Source organism: Dermacentor variabilis, chromosome 3 (genome assembly GCF_050947875.1).
Source record: "Dermacentor variabilis isolate Ectoservices chromosome 3, ASM5094787v1, whole genome shotgun sequence".
Classification (NCBI taxonomy): domain Eukaryota; kingdom Metazoa; phylum Arthropoda; class Arachnida; order Ixodida; family Ixodidae; genus Dermacentor; species Dermacentor variabilis.
Window position 1 is genome coordinate 126,842,635 of NC_134570.1, and position 23,565 is coordinate 126,866,199.

At 43.7% G+C, this 23,565-nt stretch overlaps 1 protein-coding gene across 1 annotated transcript in view; it reads right to left on the reverse strand.

The window, feature by feature from the left end:
* Nucleotides 1-468: 468 nt before the first annotated feature.
* Nucleotides 469-23,565, reverse strand: part of LOC142574166 (neprilysin-1-like) — a 72,386-nt gene continuing 49,289 nt past the window's right edge. Inside the window, exons 5-7 of the mRNA XM_075683319.1 lie at nt 18,134-18,366; nt 5,799-5,945; nt 469-878 (exon numbers count right to left, since the gene is read on the reverse strand). Of these exons, the coding sequence (XP_075539434.1) occupies nt 537-878; nt 5,799-5,945; nt 18,134-18,366 (722 nt within the window). The 3' untranslated portion in view covers nt 469-536. The remainder of the gene's footprint in view (nt 879-5,798; nt 5,946-18,133; nt 18,367-23,565) is intronic.

A 23,565-nucleotide genomic window follows, 5' to 3' on the forward strand; every position in this document is an offset into this window, starting at 1 on the left:
GGCAGCCAGGATAACCTGGATAAGTAGGCAACGATTGCTCAGCTTTAAATCTAATATAATTATTGTCTTAATTCCACGTTAAATACGCGTTTCGACCATGAGGTTGAAGATAGAATTTCTAAGCACTACTACCCATACCCGTATATTTAACCCGTGGTTATCAAGCAGAATGATGGCTTAACATAAAATGCATTAGCAATCCCTTGAAGGAAAGCACGGACCACACTGGAAGTACAGATGGTAATGCTCCTCGAAATTATTTGAGTGTTTTGCGATTCAACTTGCGTTATTTGTTTACGTGCTTTCAGACTTCGCGATTGATCAGAGCGGGCGAAATGCCACTCAGTCTAATCACAAAAAAATATTACTGCCACAAATAAAATTACTACAGCGATAACTATTGCGCTGGAGTTGCGAAACCACGTTTAATTATGCTTTTCTTTATTTAATCGGCTCAGTGATGCAAAGAAAAACACGTCGAGGAAGAGAGGCCACGTACTGCGACAGTATTGAGAAGAGGGCGCGTGGACAACATTTTACGACCAGAAGTCGCACTTCTTCTTCGGGTTCATGGGCTGCCCTGCCACGCAGCCAAACGCATTCGAGAACTCGGGCATATTCATCAGTGGCACTATACACCGGGAGCGGTATGGTGCATAGCGGCTCGTTAGTTGCCTGTGTTGCGCGCACCACTTGATACAGTGGCTGATGAAAAAGAGCCGATTCGCCGATATGTTGAGGCCGACCAAGGTCATTATCCGCTCACGATAGGGCAACAAAGTGAAGGCATCGTACGCAACCTTCACGCCCACCAGGTCGGCAATGTTCTCGGAGTCGAGCGTGTCATTGACCACTTGTTGCCGGGACATGAGCCTTATCTGCAGATAGAGACCACGGTACAGATTAAATCTCTCAGGCAAATGTTAAGTAATTGGAACTGTCACGGAAGCTACAACACATTTAGCACATTCAGAGAAGTGACCACGCAATAGAATTGCTGTTGCAGTGACAAACAGTAAGAGGAAGGCGTTTGCTACGGCTTCTGACTTCTTAACGAGCAACAACAATCGTCGCTAAACAAATACGAGGAAAAAGACGCGCTGCACAGGACAGGCGCTTACAAAGCGCCTGTCCTGTGCAGCTTCTTCGTCCTTGCCTTTGGTGAGCTATGTTTTTTTTTTCATTTGTTGGCGCAAAGAAGCTGATCGCATTTATTCGCTTTTCCATATGTATTTTCTTCTTGCTTTGGTTTCGATACGGCGTGGCACAGAGAGTGGTTATCTGTGGCAGAATGCTAGGCTGAGGTACGCACTTGCTTCATAAGCTCCGTGAATGGCGCAAATGACGCCAGCAGTTTGACGTGTCTTCGCCTGTAATCTCAACTCAGCTGTCGTGCATCATGGAGTCTACACAGAACTCATCTCAAGAACTCCGACACCGCGGAGAGCTGCCCGTGCTCTTGGGCTGCCTATGTGTGGTACAACTAATCGCAGTATTGAACTCTGAATTATTTCGCAATAACGTTTCGCACACCCGTGAATCCATTCGCAAAAACTTGTTGCCCCGTCTTTCGAAATAATGACCAGCAGCGTATTGCTGTCTTTGAAAAGCAACGTGTAGAAAGAAACATTACATCATAATGTTACTCACGTATTGCGTAGGAACCTTCAGATCAGCAAAGAAGTTCGAGAAATGTGTTAGGAGTCGCGCAAGGAGCGATGTATAAAAAATATGGCGCTTTAAGAGACTAGTAGATGGTCGCAGCGTTTCGCCACGTGGGTTCGTGAGGCCGCTCTATAAGTATATCTCCAATGAGTGGTGAACGACATAGAGTCGATATAGCTGAGAAGCCGAATTCCTAACCCGTAAGCTGTTGCGGCTTGACTGCTTTTAGGCAGACTTCCTGCTGCCTCCATCTTGCTACGCACGCATATTTCCGCTAATATGGCGCTTTTCTAACGATGCTGCTACTTGTAAAGTGACAGGCAATACGTGTGAATTTATAGATGACGTGTTATGGCTGACCGATAAGTATAGCCAATGCATGAGTAAAACCTCCAGAGAACGTAGCTAACATGTACCAAAAATTATTTCGGCACTAACTGAAAAACAATTTGGCGTTGTGATACTGGTTCCGCTCGCGCATAAATGAAGGTCATCTTTAGTGAAGATTTTGATGGATAGCCTCATTATCCTCGTATCTACAGCACTAAAGACAGATTCAAAATTTCTCTCGTACGTGCTAGCCGTTCCTCGCATCAATGGAACGTACCTTCGCTATCGAATTGGCCAATATTTGGGTAGCATAAGTATTACAAATACGGGGAATATATAAATAAAGAAAAATTGTAGCAGAAGGCAAGAAAACGACATTTGGAATAAAAAAAATATAATCGAAGGAAAACGAAACTTCAGTCTGAAGCACTGTTTGCACTGTTAGGGGGTTATTAATGGGGGTGCTGCTTTCTTTTCTTTGATTATTGTAATTTACAGTCGTTGAATCTAGTAATTTTTTAGTGCCTTGTAGGAAAACAATATAGAAAACAAGCGTTATTGATATTTTCGGACTTTGGTAGTGCTTTCTGCGTCTTTTAGTTGTACACAATGGCTCACGTGATCAACTTTTACTTGCCATGAGCAAAGAGCGACATGTGCCTTTTTCATCTTAAGGCATATGGGGAAGCTTGAGGTCAGGGCGAATTTTAATTTCTGGGCTTAAGTATTTTAGCAAGATTCCCCAATGTTAAGTTTTTTAAAAATAAGCACAATGTTCTATCATCATCATCATCACCCTGGTTACCCCCTTTGCAGGGCAAACGCCTCGCCCATGCTTATCCAACTGCCCCGGTCATGTACTAATTGTGGCCATGTTGTCCCTGCAAACTTCTTAATCTCATCCCTCCATCTAACTTTCTGCTGCCCCCTGCTACGCTTCTATTATCTTGGAATCCAGTCCGTAACCTATAATGGCCACCGGTTATCTTCCCTCCTCGATGCATGCCCTGCCCATGCCCCCCCCCATTTCATTTTCTTGATTTCAACTAAGATGTCATTAACTCGTGTTTGTTCCCTCACCCAATCTGTTCTTATCTCTTAACGTTACACCCATCATTCTTCTTTCCATGGCTCGTTGCGTCGTCCTCAATTTAAGTAGAACCCTTTTCGTAAGCCTCCACATTTCTGCCCCCTACGTTAGTACTGGTAAGACACAGCTGTTATACACTTTTCTCTTGAGGGATAATGACAACCTGCTGTCCATGATCTGAGAATTCCTGCCAAACGCACCCCCAGCCCATTCTTATACTTCTGATTATTTCAGTCTCATGATCCGGATCCGCGGTCACTTCCTGTCCTAAGTAGATGTATTCCCTTGCCCCTTCCAGTGCTTCGCTACCTATCGTAAACTGCTGTTGTCTTCCGAGACTGTTAAACATTACTTTAGTTTCCTGCAGATTAATTTTTAGACCCACTTTTTTGCTTTGCCTCTCCAGGTCAGTGAGTATGCATTGCAGTTGGTCCCCTGATTTATTAAGCAAGGCAATATTATCAGCGAATCGCAAGTTAGTGAGGTATTCTCCATTTACTATTATCCCCAATTCTTCCCAATCCCTCCTGTAATCACGCTGTGAATAGCATTGGTGAGATCGTATCTCCCTGCCTGACAACTTTCTTTATTGGGATTTTGTTGCTTTCTTTATGAAGGACTAGGGTGGCTGTGGAGCCGCTACAGATATCTTTCGGTATTTTTACATACGGCTCGTCTACACCCTTATTCCGTAATGCCTCCATGACTGCTGAGATATCGACTGAATCAAACGCTTTCTCGTAGTCAATGAAAGCTATATATAAGGGTTGGTTCTATTCCGCACATTTCTCTATCACCTGATTGACAGTGTGAACATGGTCTATTGTTGAGTACCTCTAGGGAATCCTGCCTGGTCCTTTGGTTGACGGAAGTCTAAGGTGTTCCTGATTCTATTTGCAATTACCTTAGTAAATACTTTGTGGGCAACGGACAGTAAGCTGATCGGTTTATAATGTTTTTTAAGTCTTTGGCGTCCCCTTTCTTATTGATTAGGATTATGTTAGCGTTTTTCCAAGATTCCGGTATGCTCGAAGTCATGAGGCATTACGTATACAGGGTGGCCAGTTTTTCTGGAACAATCTGCCCACTATCCTTCAACAAATCTGCTGTTAAAATATGGTGGGTAGATTGTTCTACTGTAGCAGAGTGTTTACTACTCCACAAAAACAGATGTCGGAGTACCGAAACTGAATCTTTTAGAGTATCTCAAGAGAAGGAATTTTATATAAGAATTTACAGGTTAAATGAACTTCTTTATTATTTACGAATGTTTTCGAAGCTTCCGTATCGCAAGGACCTGATGGATATTAGTGAAGTGTACGACAGATCAATTTCGATCGTTCTAGATGCATTATTTATAAAGTGCAGTTAGGATTGTAAAATTGATAATTTGTTGTGTATAGTATAAATCGTATTTTTCATTACACGAGCCAAAACATTTTAACTTTATTTGAGTACAGTATAATTGATGAGAATGGATGCAACGATTTCTGAGAAACACAATTACTCCGTTCTATGTATTTAGATAGGTTCTCGCAAGCTAAACCGACCTCTGAAGCTTACTAGAAAACGAGCTGAACGTTTCTCACTTCTGGCGCCAGATGTCATTTAAAGCCATTTCGCTTCTGGCTTAGAGGTTGGAACAGAGCGCCTCATTAATAGTTATGATGGTTTTTTCTCACGCTTTTGTGTCTCGCTCTTCTTTCCGTATTTACTTCCCCTTTCCCTTCCCCTAGTGCACGGTAGCAAACCGGAGGTTATAACTCTGGTTAACCTTCCTCCCTTTCTGTCATTGCCATCTCTCTCTCTCTCTTTCTCTCTCTCTCTCTTCCAGATTCCGTGCGCGCCATGTGGCTATTCGAACCATGAAAGGCTTTGAGTATTTTGGAAGTCATGTTATTGTGTTACGGAGTCGCAGGTGGCACATCGCACAACAATAAGCACTTCACCTGTGCCGGCCGAAAACGTGTTAGAACACATCTATACATGGGTAAAAAATATATTGATTTCTACTGCGGCAACACTAGTGTGGTGCTACCTATCAAATAAATGCAGCCTAATTTCATTCAAGGCCAAGTGAATTTTGCCGTCACTGTTCACAAGGCTCAAGGTAACGAAAGTTGACAACAGAGGAACAAAATATTTGTGTTGCAGATGGCACCCGGCCGTGCCCGTCATGTTCCCTACATTTTTGTTCTTTGTGCTGTACCAACACTGTCAACAAGCTGGAACGTGAACGTGTTATTGATGCCGCCGCATGCTATGTTTTCTGCAGTGCTTGTATGTCTATAATAATGCTAAGCCTCTGCTGTAGCAGTACACACGGTAACCGCTCGACTTTCTACGAATTAAACTTTGAACATACAAGTACTTCTCTGTATTAGTACACTTCGTTCTGGAAGTTAGAAATAAAACTAAATAATGACATATTTATCAATACCACAAGGGGCGCAAAATGTTAACGAGAACAAAATTCATTCGTAAGCTTTTTTGCTATAGATGCCTTGCAACTGTCATGACAGTAAGTGCTGCATTTTTCGCGCAGCGTTGCCTTGTTGCCCATGTATTTATGTAGGTAGCCAGCTACTTGACTTAAGCCACAGATCTCCATTTTTTTCACTAGCGATTCGCAAATGCCCTTGCGATGAACGCGTCCAGAAAGATTCATAACAGGGTGCTTCCTAATGGAATGTGCCTAGGTGTACGTACTTACCGCTTCTTTGTGCGATTGCCGTAGGCACAGCGCCCTTTGGGTATATTCCTTTGTGAACTCGGGCGTTACCCAGGGCTGGTTTATGCCGTTGTCGTCAATTTCGGTGCCCTTTACGTCGTATGCGTGCATAATCTCGTGGCCCACTACCTGTAAGCCGGAATATTTTTTTGTGATAGCTAAAACTCAAAGCGTGGGCGAAAGTAATTGAAGAAGCAAAATTATCAGCCTGGAAATCGCTTAATAGCGCGCGCGCGCTGCTGGTCATGATCAAATGCCCTAATAATGAATGACCGTCTCCTAAGGGTGCGAGAAAAAAGAAGTCCGAACATAGGTTCAGGAATAATCATGCATTAGTTATATGATATCCCGTGGCTCCATTGGCGCCGTGGCTTCAACAGACATCTCAGCAAATATGGAATCAATGTCCATGTTATTAGATCCATCTCCGTTGGTCAAATATTGTCCAAGCCTTCGTTCTGTGTGCGGCATCCATAAATTGTTGGTAGAATATTTAGCCGCACTAATGTCACTGCGTGAAAGATCCAATTCTCGTCGGATCCTTTAAACTTTCAAGCCCTTTCTGTGAATCTCCAGAAGATTAAGACCACTGCAGGAATGATGACGCAGATAAATTATACGGATATTTGTCAACAGGCCCTGCAACTTCTCCACTTCAGGTTTCGAGTTTAAAACATGTCAATAAAGAGTTGACTATAATTCAATGTCAGTAAATGATCACCTAAGCTTCTAGTCAAAAATACGATGATTTGCTCAAAAAGAGAGTGAACAATGATAAGTCGGTTCAACTCTCATAACGAGTACCTGTATTTTTCTAGGCTCGGCAAGAGTTAGCTAAAACACCATGCATATATCTACATATTGATATTGATACGTGTACTTGATTAGGCAGCACTCGATCTGTGGCGCATGCGCCCCTGATCGCCCTTCTTCCTTCCACATTTAAGCATCAAGCATCGCCTTGACTTTTGTCAGATTGCTGCGTGAGCGCTTCAGTGCGCATATGACCTGCTGTTTGCATTTCGGTACTTATTTAACGGTGTAGTATAAAACATTGTGTGACAATAACATTGCGAACAGTAAGGATACCCATAAAAATGAGAGACGTTTTTGCACTATAGAACAAATTCAGCAGCAAGGAATTCCAGATAATTGTACGCATTGCGTTTGGTTGTGCCCAGCGCGGTGGATTATTAGCTATTGCGTTCGTTGTTGGTTCTTATTCCGGCTTTGGCGGCCACTTTCTTATGGACGCTCAATGCGAGGTCACTGGCCTGTGTGTGCATGCTGGAAAGACGGGATGGTCAAAACTAACCTGCCGCCCAAAGGCGCCCCTCATTACCATTTCTCTGCATCTGGGATGTGAAAACCCGCACACTGGCTCCTTCTTGTGTAAAGAGCTTTCCAACGGGCGTAGCAGAAAAAGGCACGCAAAGAGCCCTTCCTCCTCTGCAGCTTGTGCGAGCCGGCAGGCCGCTGCTTGAATGTGTGGCCGCCGCGTGCGGCGTGAAGATTTCAGGATGCCTTAGGTCATTCGTATAAAACTTACCAGGATTTTAGTTCGTAAAAGGTTGAAACACGTTGGTGGGCTAGTTGGTTAGAATCCTTGGTAGAGTGCATAAGCGCGACTGGACGAGGACGTAGAAAGAAACAGATAGACAGACGCACCGCTTCACTTTCAACTACAGATTTTATTTTCGCAGACGTGTTCGGTTCAACGAAATGCACCACTCAATGTTCTTTTTTGCTGTATCTATTTTTGCGATATATCTATCGATGCGTGCGGAAATAAAATCTATAGTTGAAAGTGAAGCGCTGTGTCTATCTGTTTCTTTCTACGTCCTCGTCCAGTCGCGCTTATACACTCTACCATGAGTTCGTACAAGGTCGTCTGGGAACCACTGTCCATAGCTTTAGGGTGCCGCAGTAACTTCAGTACGCGAATGTTTTTCCAGACTGCGCCAACTTGCGAGGTGCTGCATTAGTCGCGGTGTGTGTACATCTATTTTGGAAGTGTCGGCATCCAGTCGACGAAGAGCAGCAGCGTCTGCGAAGCGTGAATTGGAAAATCATTTCGCGGTCTGCTCGTTTCGCATGAGATTTTAAACGTAATGGTGGCCGTGTACGGCCAACCCGACGCAACCTCGAAATATCCAAGTGTCAGTCGTTATAGAATGGTTGCGTCAGCCACCGGCCATCAGTCTGACACATTTCAAGGTCAGCATGTCTCGTCTACATTAGCCAATCGTATAGAGGCCGATGGCTTGTCTCAACTCACTGATCAGTCTGGTTCGTAAACGAACAATACACGTATAAGTTTTGTGCTTAGCGATTGCCTCTTTGTTTTGTAAAGCAGTAATATCCAAAGCGACTCATATAAAAACAAGGCGGCGGCTCTTTGTAAGGACCCAATTTGCGTAAGACCGGTGAGTATGCCATAGCGGTCAGGTTGAACAAGACCTAACAAAAAAAAAATCGGTTTTCATCCCCTCGTGGCTTGCAAGGTTTGAATCGGGCTTCGCTTTATTGGTCAATCGCCCAAGGGGGTCGCCACCATTCGCAAAAATAAAAACACGAGGCAGGATGACGCTGCAAGAAACAACACGTACGTGTGCCAAACTAAACGTGCGCTACAAACCAAAATAGATATATAGCCCGGCAGCTATCACTTCTTCGGACGCTCGCGCAGTCCACAGCCGACTGCTCAGTCACTCGAAACTGTGATTCACACTCAACTATACGATGTTATGACTATCGAAAAATATTATATTCGGGGACGCAAGCCGCACCAAATAAACTAGATAGCCGGCCCACTGATTTAGAAAAAAAATACATTTTTAACGCCGGTCAAAAAAAAAATACGTTAAGGGCCGATCACTGACAGCGATAGCAAGGTTTATCTCCTTGGACAGTGTACTAACTATACGCGGGTGCGATTGTACGTGGAGGCGGCATACCTCGATGCTCGAAGACTTGTGGTAGCCCCCGTAAAGGGGCCCTGAAACACTTCTCTAACTAGTCATTCATTGGCCTCACTGCTAAAGGACGTGACTTCATGAGTCCCCCTGCAAGAACTTTTTGTGCCCTTAGAAATAGCCGAAGGTACAGGCAATTATCAATCGGGAGCCCCGATTTTTTTAAAATTTCGCCTGGGAGCTCCAAAAGCAGGATGACGAAGCCGCAAGGCCCTGCTCAAACGTCAGACATTTTCTTTGATTTTTTCGTTACGACGCTTCTTGCGGTTCAGATGGGTGCTCGGGTCGCTTCGTGTTGCCACGTCCATGTAGCTACGTCCCCCACAAAAACAAATCGGAGCACACCGTGGTCGGAAGCCAGAGGGTTGGCCATGAAACCCTGTAACGGCCGTAGTATCTACGCTACGCAGTCACCGCTGCAATGTCTGGCCCTTAGAAAAATGGCTTTAGACTGTCTATAGAACGTCTATAGACTTTTTTATAGACGGCCTTGCCTTTCTATAGATTTGGACTTTTGTTGATACAAAGTCTATAGAATCTATAGTCTATAGGTACAAAGTCTATAGTCGATAAAGTTTCTATTTCTTTTTGTCTTTCGCAGTCTATAGACGGCCTACAGAAAAAAGTCGATAAGATGCTTGTTTCTTTATTGTCTGCTTCCCCTCTATAGATTACCTATAGACGAAAGTCGATACAGTCTCTATTTAACTTTGTCTATTATTTATCTATAGACTTTCTATAGACGAAAGTCAATAATGCTTCTATATCTTTTTGTCTGTTCGCAATCTATAGACGGTTTATAGAAAAAAGTCGATATGGTGTTTGCGTCTTTTTGTCTGTTTCCCATCTATAGACACCTATAGAAGAAAGTCGATAAGGTGTATATTGCCTGTTGTCTATTCCCAGTCTACTTAGTTCTCCACAAACACGCACATCCACACTACACGTACAAACGCACACCCACACAGACACGCACACACACACACACACACACACGCACACGCGCGGGCATATATATATATATATATATATATATATATATATATATATATATATATATATATATGTGTGTGTGTGTGTGTGTGTGTGTGTGTGTGTGTGTGTGTGTGTGTGTTTGTACGTGTATGTGTGCATATGCGTGTTTGTGAGGAACTAAGTAGACTGGGCATAGACAAGAAGGAAAATGCACCTTATCGACTCTCGTCTGTACACAAGCTGCGCGACCGGCCGCGCGAGGCACATTGCGTGTTATCACGGGCTTCACGCGGAAAAACACTTCTACGGAGCACGTGTTGAGCAACAGAAAGCTGTATCAGCAGTTTCTCATGTTGCTCTACAATTTTATGATTGAGCATTTTCATATAGTTATAATAATGGAGAAATTAATTAACAGTAATTATCTAATCAGGGGGAATGCAAAAAAGTAATCTGAGTATCTCGAAGCGACGGCAAACAACATTACCTTGGTTCTCTCCAGCTACGTAGCATTTGCATATCTTAAAGGCCGGTTCAAATTAAACGGAACGCCCCGTATACTCCTTCTCAATTCGATTTTTTTCCACGGTTTCCTATATCATCGCCAGTGAAGGCCGTAGGGTGGGGCGTCACCAAATGTATTGTTAACTGTAGCAAGCAGCCCGTATACCGATTGTGGTAAGGCGTGAAATGAAGTAGAAAACTGCCGATACCATAAAACGCTTATTGCTTCAGGTTTACATGACGTCTATAGATTGACAATAGACATAAGTCAGTGACCTCCCGGCCCAACCCGTGTACGCTGTAACCAAGCGCAGGTACCGGTGGATAATACGGAGCTGCGTTTAATATAAGCCACTGAAGTTCTATACTGCTGAATTGCTGTAGAGCCTATTTGTAATCTTTAGTATACACATAGTGTATACCTCCGCATTTGTCGACCACCTGATATGATCTACGTGGTCGCTCTCGGAAATCCCAAGACAGTCTTCACAGTTGTCATGCCATGACTTTGCGGAAGTAAAATAAAGAAAGGAAAACGCCGATGAAATCGTGATAATAGATTGTATGAACGCCAACTTTAGCTAGAAGTAGATTCGAAACAGGCATCAAGCTAACTGCACAAAAACTCGTGTGTTTGTAGCTGACAACGCGGACTTTCAGAGTGTGCGATGAACCGATGTCGCTCATGTGGTGTGGGCGTTGTGTGTCGTCCGATCGTCCGATACCTTTCACATTGTCCTCATATCTCGGCTGCATCACTAACATCGGGTGGTTTTTCGTTCACTGATATCCTGCACTATAAACTCATCAAAGTTTCTCATTCACTTAAAATATGTGCCAAATTCTCTGAGCCCACCCAGTATTTCGCAGGCGGTATGCCTGCGCGGCTACGCATATGAATACGTCATTGCTGTACTGATTCCTTTGACCTATCATCTGGATGGAAAGTTTGCACTGATCACATTTGGCGATACGCTGGAAGGTATGCTACAAATGCACTGTATTACTCATCGTCGCTGGCGATAATGCAAGCGCCTGAGGGGCCCTGTAACGGCGTTTACAAACAGCGAATTCATCCATGTGTGCGTTCCAGTTTCATACGATAGCCCACAGCGTTTGTAATACTTGCCAGCGCATTTCCTTCATCCATGAAAGAAAAATGAACAATGGAAAAGAAATGGAACCCGTCCCGCGCGCATAGCACGCAGAAAGAGACAAAGAGACATGAAAAGAAAAGAAAAAGGAACAGGCGCTCCGACTTTTCGGAGCGTGGACGCCCGCGGCGCATGGAGCTCCTACGCATGCGCAATGGCGGCGCGCCATCTGTCCTAGTCAATTTGAATTCTCAACGAGTGCGCCAGGCACGTAAACGCTTGTAGCGGTGTGCGGTGTCTGCCTGTACCTTGGTGTCCGTGTATGCGTATCTTCTTTGTGGCATCACACGTCAACTACACTGAATGGTAAGTTTTAGCAAAAATGTTTTCCGTCAATAGCTCATGATTAGGTAAGCGCATTTCGTAGCGCGAACCGGCAGCATGTAACGCAGGCGACTCGGGCATAGTGTCGGTTTTTCATTTTCATGATTTGATAACACGCTCTTGTTCTCGCTTCTACTATAAGGAATGTTTTACGGCAAGTGATCGTTCACGCTTGTTGATTTTAGCGTCATAGTTGATGTACGTAAAAAAGAAAGTACACGGTGTTTTACCTTCATACTGAGCTGCCACTAAGCGGATTGTGCGTCTTGAGCAGCCAGTGTGGCAGATCTCATTTCGTGGCGCTCGATCCGGCCGAGATGAATGCTGCGCCGCATCTATATTGAAAGTCTCCTAACACGCTTTACGTATATATCGCGAAATTGTGTTACCATGAAGAATTTTCAGAGACGTATAGTTGAATAAATGCTGGCGTACTCGGATGAAAGGCCGAGTTTACGGGTCATGCATCAGCAGTGTGTGCGCTGCCGTTTTCGTATACTTTAAATGTAGCAGTATATTTAAGGCTCTTGGCAACTAATCTAAATAATTTTGGGAAGTTACCGGAAGCAAAATACGAGACTGGAAATATATAGATTCAGCCAATCTAATTATGTGCAACCACAAAATCTTTTGGAGCATGAGACCTGCAATAAGCTCAGTCACTCGCAGTTTCGCAACTTAGCCGAAAAAATTTGAGAACAATAAATTAGTGGCTCGGGGAAGCACCTTTACAGGTTTAAAACTGAAGGCATTGCGTTTGACGACAGTTGGAAGATTTCTTTTTTTGTGTCTCGTTTAAAAAAGTTTAGCAGCAGAAGTTATCTATCGGGCTATTCGAAAAGCGTTAAACGCCTTTCGATGCCTCGGCGTTATGCAGTTTACGTGATGTTAATCGTAAGGCAGCTGCTGGCGCAGATTCGCATTGTGGCAATCGTGCATGGTATGAAGCCCGTGTCATGAGTAATAAGTATTCCGGTTTTCACAACTGGTGCATTTAGTGCCGTCGCCTTGGACAGGCTGTATACTACATGCGCTTTGCAAAAGAAAAAAGAGCCAGACTATCCATTTGGCGGTCTTTTCTAAGTAGATAACGCACAGATTAGTCAAATAATTTAGTGCACATTGCACTTGTTCTACCCTTATCAATGCACCTAAGCGTTCATAACATGTTTTAGCTGATAACTAACCTTATCAGTACACCCCCATTCATGTGCATTCTACTAAAGGTATGGCAAATGTATTCATCTGAAGTATAAAAAAAGAGACATTGCAGACTGTTCTAAGCGGAAATAAATTGCAATTCTTAACGTGATAGTTCAAAACTGCAGTCACTATGCTGAACATGTTCGTTCGACGCGGGTATATTGCATTAACACCCGAACAATGTGCACAGTCCAGCCGGGTATCTTTGTTTTAGCAATTATTACTATAGGAATCGTTTGGGATTCTCGCATTTCTTTTATTTTTATAAGTACAATGGGTGTGCACATGAACCTGTCCATGAACGAAACGTGCTGTTGCTGGCACCAGCGACCAATACGGTTGTCTAACTGCTCATCATACTGTAACATAACGAAACATCATAACGGTACTTATTCATATTGCCATGTAGACTTTAGTCAGAGGTAAACCAAGTTAATAATAATAATAATAATATTTGGGGTTTTACGTGCCAAAACCACTTTCTGATTATGAGGCACGACGTAGTGGAGGACTCCGGAAATTTTGACCACCTGGGGTTCTTTAACGTGCACCTAAATCTAAGCACACGGGTGTTTTCGCATTTCGCACCCATCGAAATGCGGCCGCCGTGGCCGGGATTCGATCCCGCGACCTCGTGCTCAGCAGCCCAACACCATAGCCACTGAGCAACCACGGCGGGTAAACCAAGTTAACTAGAGACATAAGTGATGAGAGCAAAAACATAAGAAACTACTAGTGAGCCATCAAAATAACTCACTGAATATTTTTCCCTCACATTGTTGCATTTGCTTTACGTATATGTCTCTGTGTCCTTGTCTTCCTTGCTGTGCTCGTGTGGCCATCAATTACGAACTTGCCTAAGCCCTTGTCAGCTTTATTAAACAAGGGATTCAATTCAGTTGAAACTAATACTGCATATTAAGTGACTGGCGTGTTATTCGTTTTATCTAAATATTATGGACTGGCAGTACTTGGCAAGCATAACCAGAATATTTTTATTGCACTTTAGCTGCGGGTGTCACAGATTGCCCGGGAATTTTTCTAAAAACTGCCAAGGAAAGCTTGAAAAGAGATCGTGGAATTTTAAAATGACCTCATAGGTATGCTGTCTTGTTATGTCATACAAAGTTTCCAGAGAATATCTCTATTAAATATATCTTTAAAACGTTACACCTCATTAAAGTTTAAGGCAGATTGGTCCCATCTATTGAAAAAAATGAAAGTCAACCACACTGACATGGCACTTCTTACTCAATTTGTGTTTTCTTGCGTTAACTTAAAGTGCTGAACCTCGAAACCCTAGAAAAAATTTTTCCTCTTTGAGAGCACCTAAACTAATTTACTGTGATAGCATTCCTTCGAACTATTGCTTCAGTTTTGTTTCCTAGGAGGTGCATATCTGTCGTGCGATGACACAAAGTGCTCGCATGGTATTTCTGGTGCTCATGTGGTACACCTAACTTGCAAACGTGGTAGCATGCCCAAGAGCCCTCATTACCTGTAAAAAACTAAGTGACCATATCAATACAACCAATCCACTTGCCTTCTGTTGAAGTTATGGCCAATGAGCCACTCATGTAAGCGTATGAGAAAGACATTTAAATTGGTATTAAGGAAAATAAATTACAATATTTAGCATGATACTGTGAGTATGCCAGTCACTCTTCTGAGCATATCCCTCTGCGCGGGCATATTTAATTACCAGCCGAAAAATGCAGAGACCGTCCAACTCGCTAACCTTGTTTCATCAATTGATATAGAGATAATTTGGAATAACTACAATGATATGTCATATAAACTTGTCTTAAAAGCAACATACTGTTGGTCTAGCACCAGCAGCAGTTGGGACTGTTTAACTGTTCATCATGCTATAATATTAAACATTCCGTACTAGTACCGACTTGTATTCACAAGCAGCCATTACTCATACTTAAACCGTATTGAATATTGACTTAAATGGTTCGAGTAAATATATGAAGCTCCTTAATGAGCATACAAAGAATGCACAACTGTTATTTTTGCCTCACATTGTTGCATCTACTTATTTGCAGCAAACACTTGCAGCATCTTTGAAACGTATGCCACGAAGGTCAAGGCCGGCCTGGCGGCCTTGCTTGCAAAGGAGAAGTAGTCTGTAAATCTGTAAATAGTCTCTTTCGATCATAGCGTAAGGGCTGCATTTTAAGAACATTAATATAACGCCAAATAAAAAGAGTTAATTCAATGCTGGTGCACTTGTTTTCTTTTTTGCATTGCATGACTCAGCACTAGCGGAATTGCTTCAATTGTTTTCTGTTTATGCAACATATGATAGTGGAGCTGGTTCAGGAGCATTATTAGGCTATCGACATTAGTTCATATGTGCAGATGAGAAGCAGCCCGTGAACATACATAATTTACGTTCAAAACTTTTTTGCCGCCATATATAAACAGAAATGTAAACTAACTTGTAGAGAGCAGATAGCTAGCAGATTTCTCTCAACTGGATGCATTGCATGCAACTGTAATGTTTCTTAAATGTGCTCATCCACAAATACTCATGCAGTCTCGCATAAAGATTCACGGCTACATGCATTTGAGATTTTTCGACTGCTTCCATCCGCATGCATGATTTTCTGCGTACAGTTTCCTGGGTAGTTCCCATGCGCATGCTGCATGCACTAGATATTAATAGACATGTCCAATATTCTGCATATTAACAGCCCCAGCAGCGAGTGCTTATATATAATCGAAACGTCTTTGGCAAAATGTATGGTTTACATAGCTAGTATATAGGGTGTCGATCCCGGCTTTTTAGCCAATCTGGGCAATGAAAATACAAGATTTAAAAAGAACACGGTGCAAGATATACTAATATAAAAAGACCTACGGGTCAGATCTCTCACGGCTGAACACCATGTCTTAAATTCGGGTCTTACTGCACCGTCTATTTTTACATTATTCTTCGTTGAACAGCTTCACTGAATTTATCTTAGCTCGGACACCCTGTATTGACAATAATCGATAAGTAGTGTCAGGCTAAAGTCTATGGATTAGCTATAGACTGATCTACAGGAGTTGTCTACAGTCTATGGATTTATGACCTTACACTTTTTGTAGACTAGTCTCAAAAATGTGTTAGTCTATAGACGCTCTATAAACTGTCTATAGATTAATGAAACTGCTTGTTTGTAGACAAATGTCTGCAGAATGTCGATAGAGAAAAGTGTATAGGAATATAAAGCTCTACTTTTGTAGACTGAAGTCTATAGAATGTCTATAGACAAATGTTTACAGAGAGTTATAGATATTTGCCTATAGACGTTTTGTATACTTCAGTCTGCAAAAGTAAAACTTTATGTAGCTATATATTTGTATACTGAAGTCTATGGGATGTCTATAGACAAATATCTATAGATAGTGTATAGACGTTTGCTTATAGACATTTTATAGATTTCAGTCTACAAAAGTATTTCAGTCTACAAAGGTAGTCTACTGTATAACCGTATACACTTTTGTCTATAAATATTCCGCAGACATTTGTCTAGAAACGTGACTTTTCATAAGTCTACAGACTGTCCATAGACTAGTCTAAAAAATTCTGTAGACAGTCTATAGATATTTCTCCATAGACAGTCTATCTATAGAAATTATATACACTTCAGTCTACAAAAGTAGAACTCTATAAGCCTATACACTTTTGTCTAGAGATATTCTGCAGACATTTGTCTACAAAAGTGTTTTTTTATCATTAGAAAGTGTATAGACAGCCTGTAGAATGTCTATAGACACTCTATTGACTTATGGCCATACACTTTGTATGGTATAGTCTATAAAAAGTGTTTGGTCATAAGTCTACACACTGTCTATAGACAGCCTATAGACTTCACAGACGAATGTCTGTAGACTGTCTATAGACTTTCTATAAAACGTTTGTAAGGGGAGGCCACGAGCAACACCCCACGATACATGGAAGTGTCGTGTGTAGACATCAAGTGTTCACCAACACCATTGGGTTGGCTGCTTGTGACGTCGCTGTTGACGACATTGCGAATGAGACAGCAAGATATGATTCTATTTCTTGACAGGAGATCTTAAATACCATGCTTCATACAGTGAAATAATACGTCGCTGACATGTTTAGAGAAGCCAGATCTACAGATCACTAATATTCTTTTGCTGTGTTGAAAAAGTGTAGATCCTGTAATGGTACCGCTGACGAGCCACTCCGGTGCTAGGAAAGTGCGGCGTCATTGCAATTATATTTTAGATTGTGAGCACTGAGAAAACACATTCAAAGCACGTCATGCAGTTCTAAGGCTCGTGAAGCTGCTAATGAAATGCAATAAATTTGGCAGTTCCATACCTGCGCCTTTGGTGTAAAGGAAACTCGTGTCTCAATGGTTATAAACGATAGGCATGGAAATGTTCGATATGTTCCTTTACTAAAGCGTGTTTATTCTCGATGGCGTACATTTGTTGCAGTGAGTATATTTAGCTATCATCTATCATTGGGGGGGGGGGGATGAATCCCGCAAAAGAACAATGCCAGCAACCTGGACACTTATAAGGGTAGGACAGATGGTACACTGCTATGCTGCGTGGGAGCTTATTGGCAAGACAGCAGCAGTAGCGGCAGCCGCAATCAACCATTAGCCACGGGCGGGAATATTCTGTGAGGGTTCACAAAGAAAACTTCGCTCTAAAGATATGAGATTAATGCAGTTCTGCGAGGCGTGACGAGCAGATATGCTCTATGTATGCCAACTTATGCACCAAGAAATCTTACCAGCCTATGCACTCACTCTAATCAAAAGAAGGCTACGTTTCTGCATAGCAAACGCACCGCACCACTCGCACCTAACCATATACGGCAAAGTGACGTGCGTGAAGCAAACTAACCTGTGCTAAGAAGCGTCGCCTAGAAATTATAAAACGCCGGAAATCCGCCTGCGCACGCTTGCGTGGGGTAAAGTGAACTGAGCAAATTAGTGTTTTGTTTACTGCAGCCTAAGTGTGTTGAGGAGAGACCTCATTCGCGCCAGCTGAAGCATGGAGTACGATTAGAGTGTGCTTCAATACTTGAGCAAGAATGCTGCCTTTCAGACCCAAGTGATTATTATTCGGGTCCTTCGGGACGTTGGTTTGTCTTGTGCAAGTGCAGCTTCTGTGCACCCTTGAAATATAATGTCCGAGTGCTTACCGTTCCGAGGCCACCGTAGCTGAGCGCCACTGGACCCTCGAAGTAATGCAAAGGGCGCTGAATAATGGCTGTCGGTATGACGATTGTGTTAAACAAAACTTGGTAAAAGGCGTTCACGGCCGCCTCGTCGTAGAGCCTCGTCTTTTGGTCGGTCCAAAGATAATGGGCCGAAAGCGAGACAGCTTTGATCCATGTGGGGAAGAGACTGTCTTGGGGCACGTCGGGGAACGGTCCTGGGCATCGTAGAAGGAAACAAGTTAGTCTGAACTAGTGCAACTACTTTATACAAACTCTCAATAATATTGATAATTTTCGCGAAACAGTTTGTTTTACAGAAACGACATTGCGCTGTCGGCGGCTCGCCGCATGTCGCCTCAGTGACAGCGCACTAATACGACACCATTACCGCTTCCACCTTGCTTCTTTGCGATCAGCTGTTAAAAATGGAACTGAGTTTTCGCTAACGCACTGTGCTGCAATCATGCCAGATTGTATCATCTTAGTTGAAGACGTGTGTAGTAGTTGGCTGCAAAAATAGCGACTGGCGTATTAAGGAATGAATAGCCAAGCTCGCGCACCGTTGCCTCAACTGCCCGTACGTTTTACCGGCTTTCTTCGAGGATGCAAAAATTTGCTCATCCACGAGCGTTGTATCGCTAACTTTCAAAGAAAGTGCTTCAGCCCCGGCACGTCAGCAAGAGTGAGTGCCGCTCGTTAAACAATGACAAAGAGAGTAGAGCCACTTCCTGTCGTAGTACGTCTCAAGCACAATATCTACACACATCTATCCCAAATGCACGGAATCTTTCGCCCACTCTATCGCCAACGGGCCAATAAGTGAATGGACGCACACTTGAATCATATACGCAGAATAAATGACGCACTACACCGGTACCGCACGAATGGTCGAAGGTGAGTGTTCCCTGAACGCCGACAAGAGTAAGCGAGTTACTAGCGATAATACATATTTGCTACAAGGTATTACAATGTACAAAACGGCTACGTGTCAGGCCTTGTACGCAACAAGAACAAATTCATCGGAACTGAGCACACCCGCGATCGATCAGGCGGAAATAAGATAATGAGCGCACCAAGCAAATTTACCTAGTCAGAAGTGTGACAAGCCGCTGCTTCAGAATATTTGCCAAATAAAGAACGAAGAGCAAAACACACTAATACTCATTCTGTTTATGAGCCGAAAGTTCTCATAGCATGGAAAACGTATTCAGCCTCGCTTCTAATACAAGCACACTGTTTGCGACATTTGGACGTAGCTGAATCAGCTTCCAAAGCGTTTGTGCATGTTCTCTGAAGCTGTGTCGAAAACTTCGTGCCGTCCACGCAATCACCGTCCACGACATCTCCCGAAACAGAGGTTTGCTAATCCGCACCGGCGTCATACACACCCATTGTAAACACGGAGGCAAGGGACGCGTCACCACTTGATCAAACATGCCAGTGCCCACTGCATCGTGATATAACATTACATATTGCCATCAAAATAAAGTAAAGTAGCGTTGAGAGAAAATTTCTAAATATCTGTAAGGTAGCGACCCTCTTCACAGAGAATGCCCTTTCCGGTACGATAGCATTGCTCTGCGGAGAGTATAATGCTGCGACAGGGGCTAGTTGGTGAAATATCGTGGCTAGAGGCGCTCCTTAAGCCGCTACAAAGTGCAGGTTAAGAACGACAAGAAGACAGACATGGTGACACAAGAATGCACAAATGGCTTTTAAGGTGGTGGTACCACGGCAGTCATCTTGTGATTCCTATATTAACTGGCACGTGACGGCCACTAATTGTTACCCTAAAAAAGAAATTTGCCGATTCACCATAGGTGTGCTGACAGCAGATCTGCTTTATTCAGATATAATGCCTCCCCCCCCCACCCCTTACCTTTTGCGAGCGATGGGTGCTGCCATGGTATGCTATTGTTGTTTTGTTGTCGCGGGAAGTGTCGATGGGAATACAATTGAGCAATAATACGACCGATTCCGCCTAAGCGTGAAGCGCACTCTTGTTCTACTACTAAACGCTAGTCGGTTAGTGCCGTCCTTGTAGTGAAAGTGGAATGAGGCAAGTAATCACACACACACACACACACACACACACACACACACACACACACACACACACACACACACACACACACACACACACACACACACACACACACACACACACACACACACACACACACACACACACACACACACACACACACACACACACACACACACACACACACACACGCACGCGCACACACACGCGCACACACGCACATACACGCACGCACATACACGCACGCACACACACACACACGCGCGCGCGCGCACACACGCGCACACGCACGCACGCGCGCACACGCACGCACGCGCGCACACACACACGCACGCGTACGCGCGCACACGCGCGCACACGCACACGCGCACACGCGCGCACACACGCGCACATACACATACACACACGTACACGCGCACACACACATACACACACGTACACGCGCACACACACATACACACACATACACGCGCACACACACATACACACACATACACGCGCACACACACATACACACACATACACGCGCACACACACATACACACACATACACACACACACAAAACTTTCATCCATCCACCCAAAGTGTTTCAGAAATGCCCAGAGAAAACCACTGCGCTCGCCTCCTGCTATCTCATGTTTAGGTTCGCATTCCTGACAGTTCCAAAAGGCAGGATAGACAGAGCAGGTGCAGTCATGTCGCAACAACACAGCGTGGCCTTTTCACGCTCCCAGTTCTCTTGCATTGTCTCACCTTAGTTTCAACATCATTATCATTGACATTTTAGCTGCTCCTCCTGTGCGCTCCGCGGCATTTCCCCTCGTTGGAGCATTTTATCATGACAATCACGAAGCGAATACCAATAACCTTTATCAATAAGTTCGCGCACCGATATTAATGGGCCACAGCGGCCGCATTTCGATGGGGGCGAAATGCGAAAACACCCGTGTGCTTAGATTTAGGTGCACGTTAAAGAACCCCAGGCGGTCAAAATTTCCGGAGTCCTCCACTACGGCGTGCCTCATAATCAGAAAGTGGTTTTGGCACGTAAAACCCCAAATATTATTATTATTACCGATATTAATGAAAACCGCACGTCGAAGCGTGTCCGAAAATCCAAAAGTGTGCTAGAAATGAATATAATCTGCGCGAATATGGGCGATCAATAAATAACAATAATGATTATTATTATTACCAATAAATAGAAAGAAAGAAATGTAAGACCGGTTTCTGGCTACCTCAAAACAAATCTGAGGCTATATGCGATCCTCTACTGCAGCACTGGATTAGTGTACTTTAGCACACGTTCCGCTTCGACACTGCCACCGCAGATGCTACGCATGGTATACGCAAATAAACAATAAGGCAGTGCAAGAAATGGACCATCTCAACTTGACAATAAGCTATGTACGTCATAATATAGTCACGACGACCGTATCTAAAAAAATGGCATGTATGAACGACGAAGTTGGCCATTAGGCAGCAGTTTTCATTTCTTTTTCTCTTAGGAATCTAGGCATCGAGGTCAACTATTCCAAGTTTGTCCATACAAACGAAGGAAAATAGTACTGATGTCCAGGAAAACATTGAGTGCCACATATATATTATTGCACCGCATATATCACATTGCAAGATATATAGTTTCTTCTGGGAGGGGTCACTTGCAGTGATCTTTCCCCATTTCAAATGCGCAGGCATGACGGAAGCGATCACCCCTAGAAACATGTCGTCAGTCACAAATAATTCGCGCGCAATATATTCGGCTATCTGTACGTCGTTTGCAATCTCACCTTGAGTCTCAAATTATCGGTAGATAGATGCTTTCTCACATTCCCTGCATCTAAATGTGGCTACGATGGCCTGATATTGAACCGGCCACCTCCAGATCCGCAACGGTATGATTTCGCTCATTTGAATACTGCTCTCTATTTTACATGTTACAGCACAAGTGCTCGTGCTTCAACTGCAAATTTTATGGCGATAGCAATTCTATGGCCGATCCAGAAGCATTTTTACCGTCGCCGTGGTGTGACGTATAACGTCCAGGGGCAATAACACTGCTGCTGCACGTCGTATACTCTATGTGCGAGTGATAGCACGCTAGAGAAGCCCACGATCGCGGGTCAACATGGCGGGCGGGAAGGAGAAAGTGGAGAGCAAAGGCACCGTCTTCCTTCGCGCGGAAGGCCGTAGGGGGGGGGGAGGGATGGGAAGGAGAGAGGAGAGGCGCCGTAGCGTAGCGTTGTGCTCCGGCTGCAACTGCGCATTTCGAGACGGCGCAAAAGCGGCACTGACCATCGCGGTTCAATCATCATCATCATTATCATGTTTTATGTCCACTGCAGGACGAGGGCCTCACCCGGCGCTCCCCTTCTCTTAGTACCCATTCTGTCACCCTAATGGTCCAACGGTCATCTAACTGGCGCATTGCATGACTTGCACAGCTCCATTTTTTCTCTAAGTGTCAATTAGAATATCGGCTATACCCGCTTGCTATCGGATCCAAACCGCTCTCATTATATCTTAAGGTTATGCCTAGCAATTTTCGTTCCATCGGCCTTTGCGCTGTCCTTAACTTGTTCTCAAGCTTCCGTGTCAGTGCCCAAGTCTCTGCCCCATATATGAGCACTGGTAAAATGCGCTGCTTGTGCACCTTCATTTTCAATGATAATAGTAAGCTTCCAGTCAGGAGCTGACAATATCTACCGTATGCGATCCAACCCATTTTTATTCTTCGATGAATGTCCTTCTCATGATCAGGCTTCCGTGGGATTGATTGACTGAGGTAAACGTACTCCTTCAAAGACTCTAGAGGCTGACTGGCAATCTTGAACTCTTGTTCCCTTGCCCGGCTATTCATCATTATTCTTGTCTTCTCCATAATAATCTTCAATCCCGTTCGTACACTCCCTCTGTCAAGGTCCTCAATCATTTGTTGTAACACGTCTGCATTGTTGCTGAATAGAACAATGTCATCAGCACACAAGAAGTTGCGGAGATATTCGCCGTCGATCCTTACTCCTAAGCCTGCCTAGTTTAACAGCATGAATACTTCTTCCGAGCACCCAGTGAATAGCATTGGAGATATTGCGTCTCCCTGTCTGACCCCTTTCTTTGTAGGTATCTTCCTGCTTTTCTTGTGTACAATCAAAGTAGCTGTGGAGCCGCTGTAGATATTTTCCAAGGTATTTACGCATGCGGTCTGTACTCCTTGATTACGTTTTGCCTCTATGACTGCTGGTATCTCTGTTGAATCAAATGCATTTTCGTAAGGTATGAAAACCATATAGAGAGGCTTATTGTGCTCTGCGGATTTCACGATAACCTGAATAATGACATGGATGCGATCCATTTAATGTATCCCTTCCT